This window comes from Leucoraja erinacea, unplaced genomic scaffold, assembly GCF_028641065.1.
Source record: "Leucoraja erinacea ecotype New England unplaced genomic scaffold, Leri_hhj_1 Leri_64S, whole genome shotgun sequence".
NCBI classification, from domain to species: Eukaryota; Metazoa; Chordata; class Chondrichthyes; order Rajiformes; family Rajidae; genus Leucoraja; species Leucoraja erinaceus.
In genome coordinates this window covers 163733-181710 of record NW_026576564.1, presented here as the reverse complement: position 1 = coordinate 181710, position 17978 = coordinate 163733, and the positions used below count along the sequence as shown (strand labels likewise).

General features: G+C 42.1%; 1 protein-coding gene across 4 annotated transcripts in view; it reads left to right on the top strand.

Annotated features, from left to right (window-relative positions):
• nipblb (NIPBL cohesin loading factor b) overlaps positions 1 to 17978 on the top strand; it is a 333312-nt gene that overhangs the window by 279979 nt on the left and 35355 nt on the right. For all 4 annotated transcript variants that reach the window (XM_055631095.1, XM_055631096.1, XM_055631094.1 and 1 more), the window contains one exon: positions 9136 to 9229. In XM_055631095.1, coding sequence (XP_055487070.1) covers positions 9136 to 9229 — 94 coding nt within the window. The remainder of the gene's footprint in view (positions 1 to 9135; positions 9230 to 17978) is intronic.

The following is a 17978-nucleotide window of genomic DNA, read 5'->3' as shown; positions in this document are numbered from 1 at the left end:
AGGCACTCCCAATATCTGGGCAAATAAGTTGCCTTGCATTTCTCCTTCAGGCTTTTCCCTTCACCTAAAAGCTATGCCCTGTATTGTTTGACTTTTCTGCCCTGGGGATAAAGGTTCTGACTATCTAGCCTATTATGCCTCATAATTTTATAAACTGCATCATTTGGATGGCAGTGTAGTTAACAGTGTAAGTGAATTTGCTGATCAGATTCAGATTTTTCAGAATCAGATTTGATTGGCCAAGTATGTTTTGCAACATACGAGGAATTTCACTGGCCAGGTCAGTCATACAATTAAAAGCAACAGACTCAAAAACACATTTTAACATGAACATCCACCACAGTGACTCCTACACATTCCTCACTGTGATGGAAGGTGAGATAAAGTTTGTCCTTCCCTTGTGTTCTTCCTTGGTCGGGGGCCTTGAGTCCCCGTTAACAGGATGATCTTGACTCCCATAGCCGGTGGTGTTCGGGCCCTCTGTGTCGAGGCGTTCAGCTCCTGCATCAGGGGGTTATCAGCTCCCCCGTGCCGGGCGATCAAACCTTGCGTCGGGGCTGGTCAAACCTTCTGCAGCGTTGGAGCTCCCGGCTTGCCTCTCCCGAGGCTGCGAGCCCTTGATGGTAATTCCACAGGCCGCGGTGGGAGCGATCCCAGGCAAGGGGTCCGCTCCGATGTTAAGTCCGCACCCCGCGGTGGGGCTCACGACAGTCCGAGGCGGCTTCCAGCTCCAGCGATGGTCGGCTGCAGAGCCCGGAGAATGTGAGCTGAAAAATGATCACATCTCCAGGAAGGTAAGAACCTGGAAAAAAGTTTCCCCCGATTTCCCCCCCTCTCCCCCTCTCCCCCCACATAAAACAAACCAAAGTACATTAAATCAAACTTTTAACAAACACTAAAAATAACAAAAGATGAACAAAACGAACAGACTGCTGGCAGGGCTGGCCATCTCCCCGGCGCCCCTGGTGGTCTCAGATGACATTTAAAAAAGATGGCATAATGGATAGTGAGGAAGGATGTCCCAAGTTCACAACAGGATGGAAATCAGTGCAAAGGTGGTCAAGGAATGGCAGATGGAATTTAACTCTGACGTTAATGTGTGAGGTTGTGCACTTTGGTCTGCCAAACCAGAGCAGGACGATTCAAGATTCAAGAGAGTTTATTGTCATCTGTCCCAGGTAGGACAATGAAATTCTTGCTTTGCTTCAGTGCAACAGAATATAGTAGGCATAAACAAATACAGAACAGATCAGTGTGACCATATACTATTGAATAAACATATACACACATAAATAATCAGATAAAGGGCAATGTTCAGAGTTTTGTTTGAGTTGAGTTTAATTGCCTGATGGTTGTGGGGAAGCATCTATTCCTGAACCTGGATGTTGCAGATTTCATGCTCCTGTACCTTCTACCTGAAGGCAGCGGGGAGATGAGTGTGTGGCCAGGATGGTGTGGGTCCTTGATGATGCTGGCAGCCTTTTTGGGGCAGCGACTGCGATAGATGCCCTCGACGGTAGGGAGGTCAGCGCCGATGATGGACGTGGCAGTGTTTACCGCTTTTTGTAGTCTTTTCCGCTCCTGGGCGCTCGTGTTGCACAGTAAATGGTAGAGTGTTGTAGAACAGAGAGACCTGGGAATGCGGGTACATCATGTCCTGAAAGTGATATCAGATGAACAGGGTGGTGAATAAGGCGTTTGACATGTTTTCTTTCATTGGAAATGGTATTGAGTTTAACAGATGGGACATCATGATGCAGCTGTACGAGTCATTGGTGAAACCACACTTAGAGTCACCCAGACCCAGTTGATTCATTCATTCATTCGAGTTTATTGTCATGTGTCCCTGATAGGACAATTAAATTCTTGCTTTGCTTCAGCACAACAGAACATAGTAGGCATGACTACAGAACAGATCATATACCATTGTATAAATATATACACACATGAATAAAATAAACTGATTAATATCTGGAAGGATGGCTGTCATTACGTTGGAATGGGTGCAGCAGAGATTCACCAGGCTGTTATCTGTATTTGTTGGCTTGAGTAATAGGGAGAGGTTGAATAGGCTGGGACTTTTTCTCTGGATCATAGGAGGGGTGATCTTATTGAAGTATGCAAAATTGTGAGGGGCATTGATTCCCTTAAGAGTCTTTTTGCCAAGGTAGTGGATTCTAAAACTTGAGGGCACAGGGGAGAGGGGAAAGATTTGAGAGACCTCGAGTGAATTTTTTCCACTCGGGGTAGTCCATATCTGAAATGAACTGTGACTAAACTATAGAAACGTATACAATTACAACATTTAAAAGATATCTGGACAGATTTTTGGATAGGAAGGGTTTAGAGGGATATGGACCAAATTAGTATACATGTTAGACTAGCCCAGAATGCCAACTTGGTTGGCATGAACAAGGTTGCTGAAGATCCGTTTCCATTCTGTATCACGATGACTCTAATCAGCCCATCTTCATGTTCATCCAACTTGCTTCACCAACAACAGAGGTCCCAGTACAGATCCCTGCATAACTCCATTTGTCATAGACATCCATCTTCTTTGGCCAAGCCAGTTTTTATTTCCAATCGAGCAATTCACCATGGATCTCATGCATGTTAATCATCTGGATTATCCTACCAATGGGGACCATGTCATCGGCCTATAATTTGCTGTATTATCCCTTTTACCCTTTTTAAACAAAGGAATAACAGTGGCCTCTCTCTGGGGCTATAAAGATGTCTAATCATAGCAATCTACTCTCTTGCACTTTTATTAAATTCAATTTTCTATGTTAGACCCAAATCAATGTGATGATCTATATTTTCTTGCAGAATAAAGCTTACTGCTTTCCCTTTACAAAATTTGATGTGAGCCTTTTGATCCAATGTTGGATCCATATTGTCACTATCTAGTAATATTATTGTTCTTAACACTCCCCGTGGCCTTCTTTAAGAATGTAATTAAAGTAGTCACACATGATCTTCCCTTAACACATCCATGTTGACTCATTAATCTGTGCCATTCTATATGAATGTTGCACTGTCCATCAGAATGGATTCAGTGATTGACCCAGCACTTCAGTTAAGCTGGGTGACTTGTTATCCCATCCTCCCTGTGTAAACAAGGTTACAATGTTAACTGTCCTCCACTCCTTTGGCTTCACACCTGGAACCAGGAAGGGTTGAAAAATTGCATTTGAGCCTCTGCAATTCACTCCTTCGCTTTTATTTAACCACCTGGGATTATTTCATTCAGGCCCGACAAATTATCTGCATTCAAAAATACTAATGATAAAAAAACTAAAACTGGAAAATACTGAACTCCTACTAAGCTTTATCTCATCCTTTATTTCATATTCATCATTCTTAACTATAACAAAGACGTCCTGTTCTTGTGTGAATGTAGGTTGAAAATATGAAGAAACTTTATCCGTCATCTGCCTCTGCCTCTTATGCCCCTGTTCAGTTCCATTGTAGTCATTCTCTTGGCCTTCATGAAAAGGGAAATCCATTTAGGATGGGGGAGGGCAGTAATTTCTTCACTCAGGAATCCACACCAGAGAGTGGTGAGGTGGAGTAATTCAAAATACATTTAAACTACAACAGAATGAAGAAGCATTGGGTGAGTGTGGGAACGTTGTGTAGACTGGAGCAACCATGGTTTTCATAGAATTATCATCACTTTCCATCTTCCCAGCTTGTAATTCTCTAAAATTTAAATCTACAACTTTTCTTCAGCTTTCTAGCTAACAATAATCTCCTGAATGCATTTCAGGAATTCTATGCCTTTTGCACTGATTGTCTCCCATTATTATGTTCATAGTGCTTTGACACTTGCAGGTGTATTAATAAATCTGCTCTTCTACCTCCCCTGGAGTCTGCTGTGCCTCCCAACACTCTGCCATTTTTTTCCTTTAGTTCAACCCCTGTGGCCTCATTTGATGATCCTTCTAATATATCACCCCATTCTCACAACTGTAAGTGTTTCTTCAAACAATATTGCCATCCTTTATGCTCTGACTCTTGTCTTATCTATGAACTGTGTTCCCAGGAATGCCGAATTTCCATCCTGTCCCTCCTTAAGGCATGTTTCAGTAACAGCTATATCATGCACTTATCAGTGGCATCAACCAGTCAGCATCCTTTGCATTTAGGCATAGTGTATTAAACACAGCCCAGTTTTATTGTCTATTTTCTAGCCTCTGACTTCACTGCATTTCAAACTCAGTCATTTATTTTCTGCCTTCTATTTCGCGATGCACTTCTTTCTCATCAATTTATGTCAACTTTCCCATCACTCTTTCTCCCCCATGCATGCACGCATACACACTCACATGCCCTTTTAACAGTACGAGAAGATCCATCCATTGGGATATGAGCTCCTGCCTGTTGAGGTGCCAAGACCCTCTGGCCCATCAACCTTCCCCACAATGGGTCTCAGGATCCCGAGAATCTAAATCTCCCACCCTCAGGTTTTCTTTCCAGCCATGCATTCACCTGCACTACACTCCTATGATATCCCATGACGCAAAACTCAAATATCTCAAATATGCCTTAACTGTGGTTAAGTTGTGTTGAGACCTGGGAGTTGTGCTTTCATCAAATGGTAAGAAATTAGAAAAAGTGTGGGGGAGATTGCTAATGAAGGACGTGTAATATTGATAAGCTTAAGATGGTTATCCTTACTTTATCCATTCATAAGGTCTGGGTCATTAGAAAGACCAGCATTTGTTGTCCATCTCTAATTGTCTCTGATAGGGTGGTGGTGTGGCAGTGATGGCCTCCATGAACTGCAGCAATCTATGTGCTGATGGTAATTCCGCAGTGCTGCAGGGAGGGATTTTCAAGATTTAAGACCAACAATGAGATGAATGAGCCAAATTGACATTAAGTAATCTGGAAGGATTCCCATTTTCTTGCTGTGCTCATGAGTTCATAAATGATAGGAGCAGAATTAGGCCGTTCGGCCCATCGTCTACTCCGCCATTCAATCATGGTTGATCTAGCTTTCTCTCTGAACTCCATTCTCCTGCCTTCTCCCCAAAACCCATGACACCAATACTAATCAAGAATCTATCTATCTTGACTGTAAAAATATCCATTGCTTGGCCTCCACAGCCTTATGTGGCAACAAATTCCATAGATTCACCACCCTCGGACAAAATAAATTCCTCCTCATCTTCCGAAAGGAAACTTCCTTTTATTCTGAGGCAATGACCTCTAGTCTAGACTTTTCCACTAGTGGAAACACCCTCTCCACATCAACATCAATTTAGAAGATTGAGAGGGGATCTTATAGAAACTTACAAAATTCTTAAGGGGTTGGACAGGCTAGATGCAGGAAGATTGTTCCCGATGTTAGGGAAGTCCAGGACAAGGGGTCACAGCTTAAGGATAAGGGGGAAATCCTTTAAAACCGAGATGAGAAGAACTTTTTTCACACAGAGAGTGGTGAATCTCTGGAACTCTGCCACAGAGGGTAGTTGAGGCCAGTTCATTGGCTATATTTAAGAGGGAGTTAGATGTGGCCCTTGTGGCTAAGGGGATCAGGGGGTATGGAGAGAAGGCAGGTACGGGATACTGAGTTGGATGATCAGCCATGATCATATTGAATGGCGGTGCAGGCTCGAAGGGCCGAATGGCCTACTCCTGCACCTAATTTCTATGTTTCTAACTCTATCCAGGCCTTTCATTATTTGGTAAGTTTCAATGAGGTCCCTCCTCATCCTTCTAAACTCCAGTGAGTAGAGGCCCAGTGCCGACAAATGCTCATCATACGTTAACCCACACCTGATCCTGGGATCATTCTCTTAAACCTCCTCTGGACCCTCTCCAGCACCTGCACACCCTTCCTTAGATATGAGGCCCATAATTGCTCACAATACTCCAAATACGGTCTGACCAGTGCCTTATAGAGCCTTGTGTAGTTGGGAGATGCCGTCAGAATAATCAAGGAGAATAATTAGTGCATTTTGAAAATGGTACCCACTGTAGCCAAGGTATATTGGTAGTGGAAGGAGCAAATGTGATGAATACACTGCCAAGCAAGTTGACCAGTTTGTCCTGGATGGTGTCACCTTTCTGAGAACTGTTGGAACTGCATTCTTTCAGGCAAGGTTACCACTGAGATAACGTTACAAAGAGTGTAATGGAACAATCTGAGATCCAAACTGAGAGTGTGACTACATCAAGCACCGAATTGACTAGTCTGGGATAGATCTTCTTCTCCATCCCATTCCAGTTTCATGTCCAGAGCAAACATTATCATGATAGGAGCTGTGTTGGGTTGTCCTGGTTGTTGCCCTTATTGAATCGGTGTGTTGTCAGAGTCATGGGGTTTATTATGGGTCATGAACAGTCTATCTTGGTGCTGATGAAACTCAACAAGCCGAGGTCATTTAGACTCTCAAGTTGCACTGCAATTCAGTTTGCTCCTGGCCAGTGTGTTTCCACACTCCATTTACCGACTTCCACTTCATATTCCACAATTAAATTACCTAAATAAAGTCTATTTGTCCCAGTCTTAAGGGCTCCAGTTGACCCATTGCATGTTGTGTGATATTTGTTGGGATTGGTGGTAAGATTACCAATCCCCCCCCCCCCCCCCCCATTTATCAGGGAATGTCCCATGAATAAATAAAACCTGTGAGATTGCCAAGAGCAACTTAGGAGGACATATTTAGGCTTCATATGTCTCATCTGTTGTATGTCCTGATCCAGCACTCCAGTATAATCCTCTCTCGTATGCATTGGTGTGCCGTGGGTACAGGGTTACGGCTGTAGAGAAACGTCATGTGAAGCCAGTGCTGAATCGAATAAAGCATTTGGCCTGGGCTACGCCACTCTAGGCTGGGGGTCGTTCATATTGTCATTTCATCATGTTACAAAACCATCTGCAATCAACCCAGAGTTGACAGCTCTACCTGTCACCCAGGATATCCATTGACCTTTGTTAAGTTTCACCCAGGAAAGATTCAAGGATTCTAGAAAGGGGGAGAAACGTCAGTGGAAGAGTTACTGGAACTGGGCAATCTCAGCCACAAGGTGGGCTGAAGGTGTTCCCCTTCCTGCAAAGATGACCAAGAACTGTTTTGATAATTTTGAATATGTGTATGACTGGTCTGAATGGGTTCAATTGAGGGAAGCTGTTCCCATTTACAGATGATTTAAGGTTTCAATCGTTTGGGTGAGGAAATCACTTTTTCCACAGCGGGTGGTTATGATGTGGAATTTGTTGCTGATAACAATGGTAGCTGAGTGACACAGCCAGGGCACAGTGCCCGTGCTCGTGCTCTGCTTGCAACTCTGACTTCCAGTACTGTGTGTGTGAAGTTTGTGCATCTTCCCTGTGACCAAGTGGGCTTCCCCCGCCCGGGTGCCCGAGTTTCCTCCAACATCCCAAAGATGTGCTAGCTGATGGGTTAATTGGCTGCTGTAAATTGCCCCTAAGGTGGGGGAGTAGTAGAAGTTGTGCGGAGATGATGGGGGTGTGGAGAGAATAAAATGGGATTCATGTAGAATTAGTGTCATGGATGCATGTAGTAGCAATGTTACAAAATTTTGAGATTTTAAAAATCAAGTCTGCAATTTATCCCATCAGATAAAGCATAACAATAAGTTTAATTTGACACCAAATTCACTTTCATATCTCAAGTATTAAAAAAGTTATGGCCATTTTCGTACTCGGAAATTAGCATCTTGTGGATTTTCATTACAGCTGTGATCTTAGATAGTCCTCAGGAAAGATTAACATTTTTAAATAGCCTAAGTGTCCAAAGATTATTCACAAATAATTCACAATGTCCATTAATTTATAGGCCAAATGGAAGGAATTAGTGTTCAATTGCTGTAAATAAATGCCCATTTAAATCGGCTTTCTAGTCATTCATGTGGAACTAATTAAAATGCCGAGAAAAATACTGCGGGATATAAAAAGCCCAAAATGAACTACTCGCTCCCATTTAATGTAAAAATAAGGTACATACCTTTAATTGTTTGCTTTATAAAACCCTGGGGCACAATGAGACAGTATTATTATAACTATATTATCGAGGCCTATAAAACTAATAATACCTTTTGCGACCGGGTCTTGCAGCGATTTTTCGTTAATGATTTACTAGGCTGAACATCTGCGATTAGTACAGCCTAGTAAAAATCGCGTTTTAAACCCGCCCCCTCCAAACAGCGCCAAAACGCGGACCTGGCTGTGGGCAGATTCCCAATGACGATTCAGGTAGGTTTTGTAACATACCTACATGTAGTCGGAATGGACTCGGTGGAACAGAGGAACAGGCCCCTCAGTCCACAATGTCCATGCTGATCATGATGCGTAATTAAACTAATCTCCTTTGCCTGCACAGGATCCATATCCTCTATTCCCTGCATATTCATGTATCTATCTAAAAAACCCTTAAACACCCCTGTTTTATCAGCTTCCAGCACCACCCCTGGCAGCAGGTTCCATGCACCCACCACCCTCCATGTGACCTGTTTTTGTGCTCTATCAACATGTTAGTGGGAACGGTCAGTCTGTTTTTAAGAGGAAATTGATTGGACACTAAAAGAATGATGTTCAGAGCTGTGGGAATGAAGCAAGTGTTGGGAATGATAGAATTGCTCTTCTAGAAGTCGGTATAGATTTGACGGGCTGATTGGCCACCACCTGTGGCATGACAGTTGTGTGATGCTACACGCTTCCCTCATTCTAACCTGATGGACCAAGGCTGGAATTGTTTGTGTTCACACAGCATTACTCATTGCCTTGCTTTGCTGTGAATATTTTCTCAAGAGACTCTATGCAAAGCAGAACAACCCTTGCCTTCCTCTGCAGATACTCTCTCACCTGCTGATGTATGGTTTTATTTATATGGTCTAGCTTTTGTAAAATGTTATTTATTGTTGGCAGCCTGTCACTAATAATTACAGTTAAAGTGCTGATTCTCCACGTTCCCCCCTCCGGTACATGGTAACAAATTATTTTTGTGAAGATTGAACTTTGTTCACCTTCAACATGCTGGTAAAACATTTGGTGCTGCTGCAGAGCAGAGTCCATTTGATGACATGTCATATACGTGATGAATATGAAGAGTCAGTCTATTTAGTACTTTGTGTAATGGTATTCATCTTGTTTTCTGACAGGTCGTTCAGCATTGTGTCAGCTGTCTGGGAGCTGTAGTGAACAGAGTAACTCACAACTACAAGTTTGTCTGGGCCTGTTTCAATAGGTATTATGGTAAGCAGGCTTACTGAACCAGAGGTTCTCCTCAGTAGCACATGTATGGTCAGTGCAGTAACATTTGCACCTTATTCAGCCAAAATTAATTTCAGCAGATTCAAATATTATCCTTGTACCTCTGCCAATCATATTTTTGTCATTGATATTGTTGTTTTTGTTCATTCAACCCGCTTGACCGATACAGCAGTGTTTATGCTTTACCCAAGCCATTCCCCTATCTCCTCCATCTAATCTCATCAATTTATACTTTTCATTCCTCTGCTCATCTGCTTTTATGCTCCTTGCTTCAGCTTCCCATTATTTGTACGGGGTAGAAGCACAGACTTCCCGCAGACACCACTAGGCCCTCTCCTTCATACATACCTAATATACCCTCCAACAAGCATAAATGTGCCATATATACGATTCAAAAGCAATAATTCACATTAAAATACTTAGAAATAAATGATATAGATTTACAAACTACTCCCACCCAAACTGGCAAGCAGTGATTGGTTTTGGAATCACAAGATGCAGCAGCCTAAACAAATGGCACCACCACATAGCAGACATGAAGCTGGACAGCACAGCATCGGCCCACCTCCTCATTGCCAGTCAAGTTGTCCAATCAAGCTAGTCCCATTTACCTGCATCTCGGCCCATATCCCTTCAAACCTTTTCTATCCACATACCTATCCAAATATTTTTTAAATGTTATTGTACCTGCCTGAATGACTTCATCTAGCAGCTCATTCCATCTACCAACTCTGTGTGGAAGGGTTGCCCCTCTGGTCCTTATTAAATCTTTTGACATGTCACTGATCTGCAGACAATCACGATATTTACACAGCGAGTGATTGGTTCCTCATTGTTTACATATATATAAAAATACCTGCTACAAAAATCTGAGTTGGGTCCGAGGACCAACCTCACAGGCATGGAACCATGGTCTGCAAATCAGCAGAAAACGAGGCCCGAGTCCTTGGAATTTGTTCATTTCATCATTTATTATCTTAATGACATTTTTATTTTTGAATGACCATATCTGATGAACCATTAATTTCAAAGGGATGTCTGACCAGCACTATTCTATCCTCATTCTGTAATGTTAATACTTACATTAACCATTTGGCATGTTCACCAAATCTTACCTTCCTTTGCAATATTGTTATTGTCAATTTTCAAGATACCTTCATTGTTCTCTTTCTATTTTGTCTTGTCTTTGTATCTTTACAAGCTTATTTTCACGTTCCCTTTTTTATAGCTCTTATTATTTGCTTTGTCACTTTTTACAGTTCTCAGTTGCCTGAATTTTGTGTTTCTAATTTACTTTTTATTTTAGGTTTATGTTGTTTCTTTAATCATCCATGGTTATTATTTTATGCAAGTAGGCTGCATTTTCCTCAGGGGTATAAAGTCGTTCAATATCACACTGATATAATTTTTACTAGTATTTGCTATTTGTAGATTTACACCATATTGTGGCTAAACTCTCATATCACATGAAGATCAGCAAGTCTAGAATCTTGGTTACCATTTTGTGTTCCATGGCTTTGAACATACATTGAACAATTATATTATGATCGGCATTAGATCAATGTTCATATATTGTTAGGCTGTAACTAAATCTGGCACATTACTCGTTATTAAATCTTATTGTCTGTCTCGTTGCTTCTAGGGCATAGTTGCAGAAAGGTCTCCTGAATGTATTTTAAAAATTCTGCCCTTAGCTAGTCTGCTTATCCAAATCTATGAAAGTTAAAATCCCACATTCCATATTTATTTAAATTCTACATTTTGTACATTCTAACACTTATGCCACTGGGGGCCTACACATAGAGCTTGAATTTTTTTAATTTTTTTACTTTGGTGATCAGCAATATTGGTTAATTTTGGTTGTTAAAAGTTGTCAGTCAATGAAGCATCCATTTTTGGTATCTTTCGGTCTTTATGAGCTTAACTTAATCAAAATTTAAAAAGTCATGGCTGATGTGATATCTCTTTGCACTGATTCTGCAAGCTACATGGTGAAGCTGTTCTGTGATTTGAAATCTGCTTACCCTTAAGGTAGAGAGAGACCAGTGCAGGGACCTGCTACTCGCTAGGCACATTGATAAAGCTGGCCTTAATTGTACTTCTTTAAGAAAGTAGTGGATTTTGTCTTTGGTAAGCATGCATGCTTGCTGCAGCACCCACACATACATGAATATAATTGTCTTTGCAATCTGTCAGGAAATGGTTAAGGAACAAACGTGATTTCAGCAGCTGCAATGCCTTATTGATTTACTTTTGCCAAGGCTGTTAGTTGCATGAACACTGGAGACCTGCTCACAACATTTCAGCCGGCTGACATACTGGAGCGGAACCTGAATATCTTCAACAAAATCTCAATTTTCTTCCACTTCAACCATCACACCATTGGTTTTCATCCCATTGCTGCCATTCTTTTGCTCTGCTGGTTTCTCACCAGTGCAACCCACAGACAAATGGCACTGGTCGGTGGAATATACGTACATTTTGAAAGTCTTGTGAAGCACCTTGAATCTGAAGAAAGGTCCCAAACAGAAGCATTGCCTGTCCATTCTTACACAGATGTTGCCTGAACCGCTGAGTTACTCCAGCACTTTTTACAGGTGTTTTACATCCTGGGTGTAGATTCTGCATGGTTGCCTATTTGCTGCGACTGGGGGTTTATTAATAGACAATAGGTGCAGGAGTAGGCCATTCGGCCCTTCGAGCCAGCACCGCCTTCAATGTGATCATGGCTGATCATCCCCAATCAGTACCCCGTTCCTGCCTTCTCCCCATACCACCTCTCAGCTATCTTTATTAGCCCTATCTAGCTCTCTCTTGAAAGTATCTAGAGAACCGGCCTCCACCGCCCTCTGAGGCAGAGAATTCCACAGACTCGCAACTCTCTGTGGAAACAAGTGTTTCCTCATCTCCGTTCTAAATGGCTTACCCCTTATTCTTAAACTGTGGCCCCTGGTTCTGGACTCCACCAACATCGGGAACATGTTTCCTGCCTCTAGCGTGTCCAAACCCTTAATAATCTTACATGTTTCAATAAGATACCCTCTCATCCTTCTAAATTCCAGAGTATACAAACCCAGCCGTTCCATTCTCTCGGCATATGACAGTCCCGCCATCCCGGGAATTAACCTTGTGAACCTACGCTGCACTCCCTCAATAGCAAGAATGTCCTTTCTCAAATTTGGAGACCAAAACTGCACACAATACTCTGTACAACTGCAGAAGGACCTCTATGTTCCTATACTCAACTCCTCTTGTTATGGAGGTCAACATGCCATTTGCTTTCTTCACTGCCTGCTGTACCTGCATGCTTACTTTCATTGACTGATGAACAAGGACCCCCAGATCCTGTTGTACTTCCCCTTTTCTCAACTTGACACCATTTAGATAGATAACCTCACATTTATCCACGTTAAACTGCATCTGCCCACACACCCAACCTGTCCAAGTCACCCTACATTCTCATAGCATCCTCCTCACAGTTCACACTGCCACCCAGCTTTGTGTCATCTGCAAATTTGCTAAAGTTACTTGTATTCCCTTCATCTAAATCATTAATATAGATTGTACACAGCTGTGTTCCCAGCACCGAGCCTTGCGGTACCTCACTAGTCACTGCCTGCCATTCTGAAAGGGACCCGTTAATCCCTACTCTTTATTTCCTGTCTGACAACCAATTTTCTATCCATGTCAGCACTCTACCCCCAATACCACGTGCCCTAATTTTGCCCACTAATCTCCTATGTGGGACCTTATCGAATGCTTTCTGAAAGTCAAGATACACTACATCCACTGGCTCTCCCTTGTCCATTTTCAAAAAATTCCAGCAGTCCTCATTTTCCTTTCAAGATTAACAATGTGTTCTTTGCAGTTAACCCCCGTTTATACCCAACACACCACCATTCTTCATTCGGCTTAGAATCAGCACTGTTCTCTGGCTGCTCTGCTGTTAAGGAAGATCATGGCTGATCTGTAACCTCAGCATCACAGATGATACTAACTGTGCTCCTTTAATATCCAAGAATCTAACGTGTCTGTCTTGAATGTACTCAACAACTGAGCTTCTGCAACCTCCTTACATTATAAATTCCTGGGTAATAAATGTCTCTGGTTCCACACTCCCCAGCAGGCAAAACAATATTTCTATATCTAACCTCAGCAGGATTTGTATGCTTCAGTGGCTGGGGAAGCAGTCGTAGTGCAATGTCAAGGTTAGTAATCCAGTCAGCTGCTTCATTTGAGACATTGTCAATGGATATGTGTGCGATGGGCTGAATCAGCAACGGTTGGAGCTGTTCCTCAGACCACGTGTAGATCAGATGGCCACATGCCCTCATGTGATAAGGCATTTTCTGTCAAGATTAAAGCCCTAAATCTAATTGCTTGGATGAGTTAGCTGGTTGTGGTTGTTGCTGTTTGAGTTTTTTAAGTTGAAGTGCTTCCGTGATGTCCTCATTGCAGATGAAAGGTTTAAGGTGAGCTAACACAGGGAGATACTGGAGCTGTTCAATACTCCAGCGCTGATCCTCATGGCTTCCCAGTTGTGGAAATTATCATGGGGCCCCTCAGCAGGTGAGTTTCAACATTCTGATGTTGGACAGACCAGAATTTAGTTTAGTTTAGAGATACAGTGTGGAAACAGGCCCTTCAGACCACCAAGCCAACCTGACCAACATTCACCCGTACACTAGTTCTATCCTACACATACGAGCAATATACAGTGTCCAATTAACCTGCAAACCTGCATGTCTTTGGAACGTGAGAGGAATCTGGCCCATCTAGCGAAAACCCACATGGTCTCATGGAGAACGTGCAAACTCCATACAAACAGCACCTGAGGTCAGGATTGAACCCAGGTCTCTGGTGCTGTAAATCAGCAGCTCTGCCGCTGCACCACTGTGTTGCCCTAGCAAATGAAGCATGATGTCACTGCTATCCAGGTGACACCTGGAGATTCCACATGAGATTTTGTCTTGATCTTGGTTCGAATCTTCTGAGGATGTTGCCGGAACATCATGGTGCAACCAAGAATGTGCTGTGACTAATTAGTCTCTTTACCAGCAACTGATAGTTCTTGAAGATCAAATCAGCCACCAGAGCACAATCAGTAATGGGCTCCAATTCAGGTCAGTCATAGAACTGGAACTCTTCAGTGTATACTAGTGGTATTCCCACAGAATGTTGATGACTGCCCAGTCATACCAAGGTAATGAGCTTCTGGACATTGAACAAATGCCTCAAAGAATATTTCATGATATTTTCAGAAAAGCTAGTTCAGAAAATGGATCTTTAGTCAAACTCTGCCAACGTTGTTGTTTCTACTTCTACACGAACAACGTTAAGGTGGGGAAGAGCTTCATGTCCCATTCTGCCCACAAGTCAGAGGTCTTGTTCTTTGTTTCTTAACATCTGCTCTTCTTCAAAGAGGGTCTCTATAATCCCAATATAGACCACGTGACTGGATCCACCTTCCCTCGTGATTATCCTATTGAAATGCTCCTCAACCTGGCGTACAATGTGGGAATTCTATTTTGCTTGCAAAGGATGCCCTGTGTCCAGTTAGTGAATGCCCTACATTTAGGATTGTTTCTGCACTGTGCCTGTCCCAGTAAATTTGCAGTTTCAATTTGCCAATGATGGGGGCATCTGATTGCTTTATCTATTTGTTGGTGGGGTATGGATGTTGCTGGAAATGTTGCCTCTTCTGTCCATCCTGAATTGCTCTTGAACTCGTGCAAACACTTCACAGTAATGGGTTTTGAATCACAAATAGCCCAGTCAGGATGGCAGGTTTCCTAGCCTGTAGGACATTGGTAGATCAGATGGTTCTACCAATGTTACGACATTCTGTTTACCTTTACTGAAACCAATTTTAATTCATTTAATCTTAAATTGAATTTTCCATCTGCCAAGATAGAATATGAACATGTCTCTTGATCCACAGCCCTGCACTTTGGCAGTCGGTACTCATCAAGAGGGTTCCAGGAGAACCAGTCTGGTTGCTAGTAACGATGGGGCCACTTTTGGCCATTGCTGAGATCTGCTCCAGTTCAAGCTCTCCCTGCCCATGTGAACTCAAAGTACAGATGAAATATTTTGGCTTATTCTACATGGACATATGGCCTCGACTACTGATGCTTCTTCAAGACACAGTAAAAGGGTGCTCAGCCAGTCCCAACAATAACAATATTTCTCTTCAACTTTTCAAAAGTTGCACCCAATTCAGCTTTAATTTTTATATTTCAGTCTGGCATTGACTTCAATTTCATTCCCACCATTCAAATTTCTTTAGATTTCTTGAGTTCTTCTATTGTACTTTGAATTGGTTTGTCCATTTAGATTGTGAGTGATTACACATAGACTGGACCATGCCGCAGTGACTATAATCGGGAACCATTCAATAAATCTGGTAAATTCTGAATCTGCTTCAAAAATGAATGAAAGTAGCAGGATTGTTATAAAACTCCCATCGGGCTGATTCATATCTTTCGGCAAAAGATGGCTCCTAAAGCTTGACGTGGATTGAGTAAATTGGCCTCCCATGTAGGGTGAGGAGAATGAGGTGGATTATTGGCTCCTACACTCGATATGGAGTAATGAGATGGTCATCAAGGCTAGGTAGTGGTTGGGAAAATGCTTTGGCAGCAGGGCATCTAGAAAGTAATGATTGGATTAGGCAGTCATTGTGGATTGGTGAAAGGAAAGTCATGATTGGTAAATCTGTTCCAGTCTTGAGTTTAATTATCAAAGAATGTGAGTGGGAGCCAGTTGTGGTCAATTTAAATTTTAAAAAGCTGGTAGTAAAGTGCCAGATGAGAGTTTAGTCAAGTCAAATCGAGAGTTTATTGTCATGTCCCAGATAGGACAATGACATTCTTGCTTGTTGCAGCACAACAGAATATTGTAGGCATAAATACAGATCAGATCAACGTGTCCATATACCATAGAACATATATATACATACATAAATAAACAGATAAAGTGCAATAGGTAGTTATAGTTCAGAGTTTAATACTATATTTGAAGATGTTCTGTTGTGCCACTGGCAAGATGTCACCGTTGGTAGGCACCATCTTGAGTGTATCTTTAATAGACAAAGTGAAGGTGTATGGGATTGAGAGTTGTGAACTGGCATGGATTGAGGACTGGTTAATGGACAGAAAAGTGGCTCAGTCGTTTTGGGACTGGCAGCTTGTGACCAGTGGCGTGCAGCTGTTCACAATCTATGTCAATGGGTTGGAAAAGGGGTGCAAGTATATTATATCCACGTTTATGAATGATACAAAAGTGTGGATTGTGAGGAGAATACAGAGAGTCTTCAAACAGATGTAGGCAGTAATTGAGTTTGAGCAGTGCCAAACAGAAACAGGCCCTTCGGTCCACAATGAATGCATGAAATGTGACAAATGAAATGTAATTTGGGAAATGTGAAGTCGTCACCATGGTAAAAATCAGAAAATTGGAGTATTAACATACTAGCCTTTATCAATCGGGACATTGAATATAAAAGTTAGGAAGTCATGTTGTAGTTTTATAAAACATTGGTTTGTCAGAATTCGGTATATTATGTCCAGTTCTGCCCATTACAGGAAGGATGTGGAGGCTTTGAAGTGTGTGCAAAAGAGGTGCTGCTGAAAGTTGCCTGGATGAGAGGGTATTAGCTATAAGGAGAGATTGGACACATTTAAATAGTTTTCCCTCAAGTGCCATAGGTTGGGGGAAAACTTGATAAAAGTTTGTAAAATTATGAGGCATAGATAGGATGGATGGTGTTTTTCCAGGGTAGAAATGTCAAAGCTTCAAGGTGTGAGGAGCAAAGTTTAATGGAGGTTTGCACAGACAGTAGTGGGTGTGTAGAACACGCTGGCAGTGGTGGTGGTGGAAGCAGATCCAATAACAACGTTTAAGAGGCATTTAGACATGCAGGCATGCAGCGAATGGTTGGATATAGACCACGTGCAGGCATTTGGGGTTTAAATAGGCAGCATGGTCAGCAGAGATGTGTTGGGCCAAAAGGGCCTGTTCCAGTGCAGTATGATTCTGTATTGCTATTTAGAGAAACCTGAGTATCAATCAAGGACATTTAGCATTTAGTCTGAAGAAGGGTTTCGGCCCGAAACGTTGCCTATTTCCTTCGCTCCATAGATGCTGCTGCACCCGCTGCGTTTCTCCAGCTTTTTTGCGTACCTTCGATTTTCCAGCATTTGCAGTTCCTTCTTAAACAAGGACATTTAGCAGGCAGGTTATAAAGATTTAATGCATTGGTCCTTTTGCACGATTTGAGTATGAGAGTAGAGATGTTTTACAGCAAATACATATTTTTTGTAACATTAAATCCATATTAATTTCTCCCTGCGGTAATCTTCCACCGATCTGCTGACCAAGAATCTACCAACCTCTATTCATACACTACTTCGCAGTGGTACAAAATATCCGTTAGACTGCACTTGAGTATTGTCTACCGTTCTGGATGTGGCAGCAGTTGAGAGTGTGCAGAAGAGTCTCACCTAGATATTGCCTGAAATGGAGGGCTATGGTTATATGGAAAGATTGGGATAGACTGTTATTATAGATCATAGGAGGCTAAGGTGTGACTTTATACAGGTTTATATATTTGAGGTGCATGGATAAGATAGCACACATGTATGGTTTGATTAGTCGTGTGGTCTGGTTTGCCTGGATAGCACACAAATAGGTTTTTCAATTAAACCAATACTGAGTCAGACTAAAATGT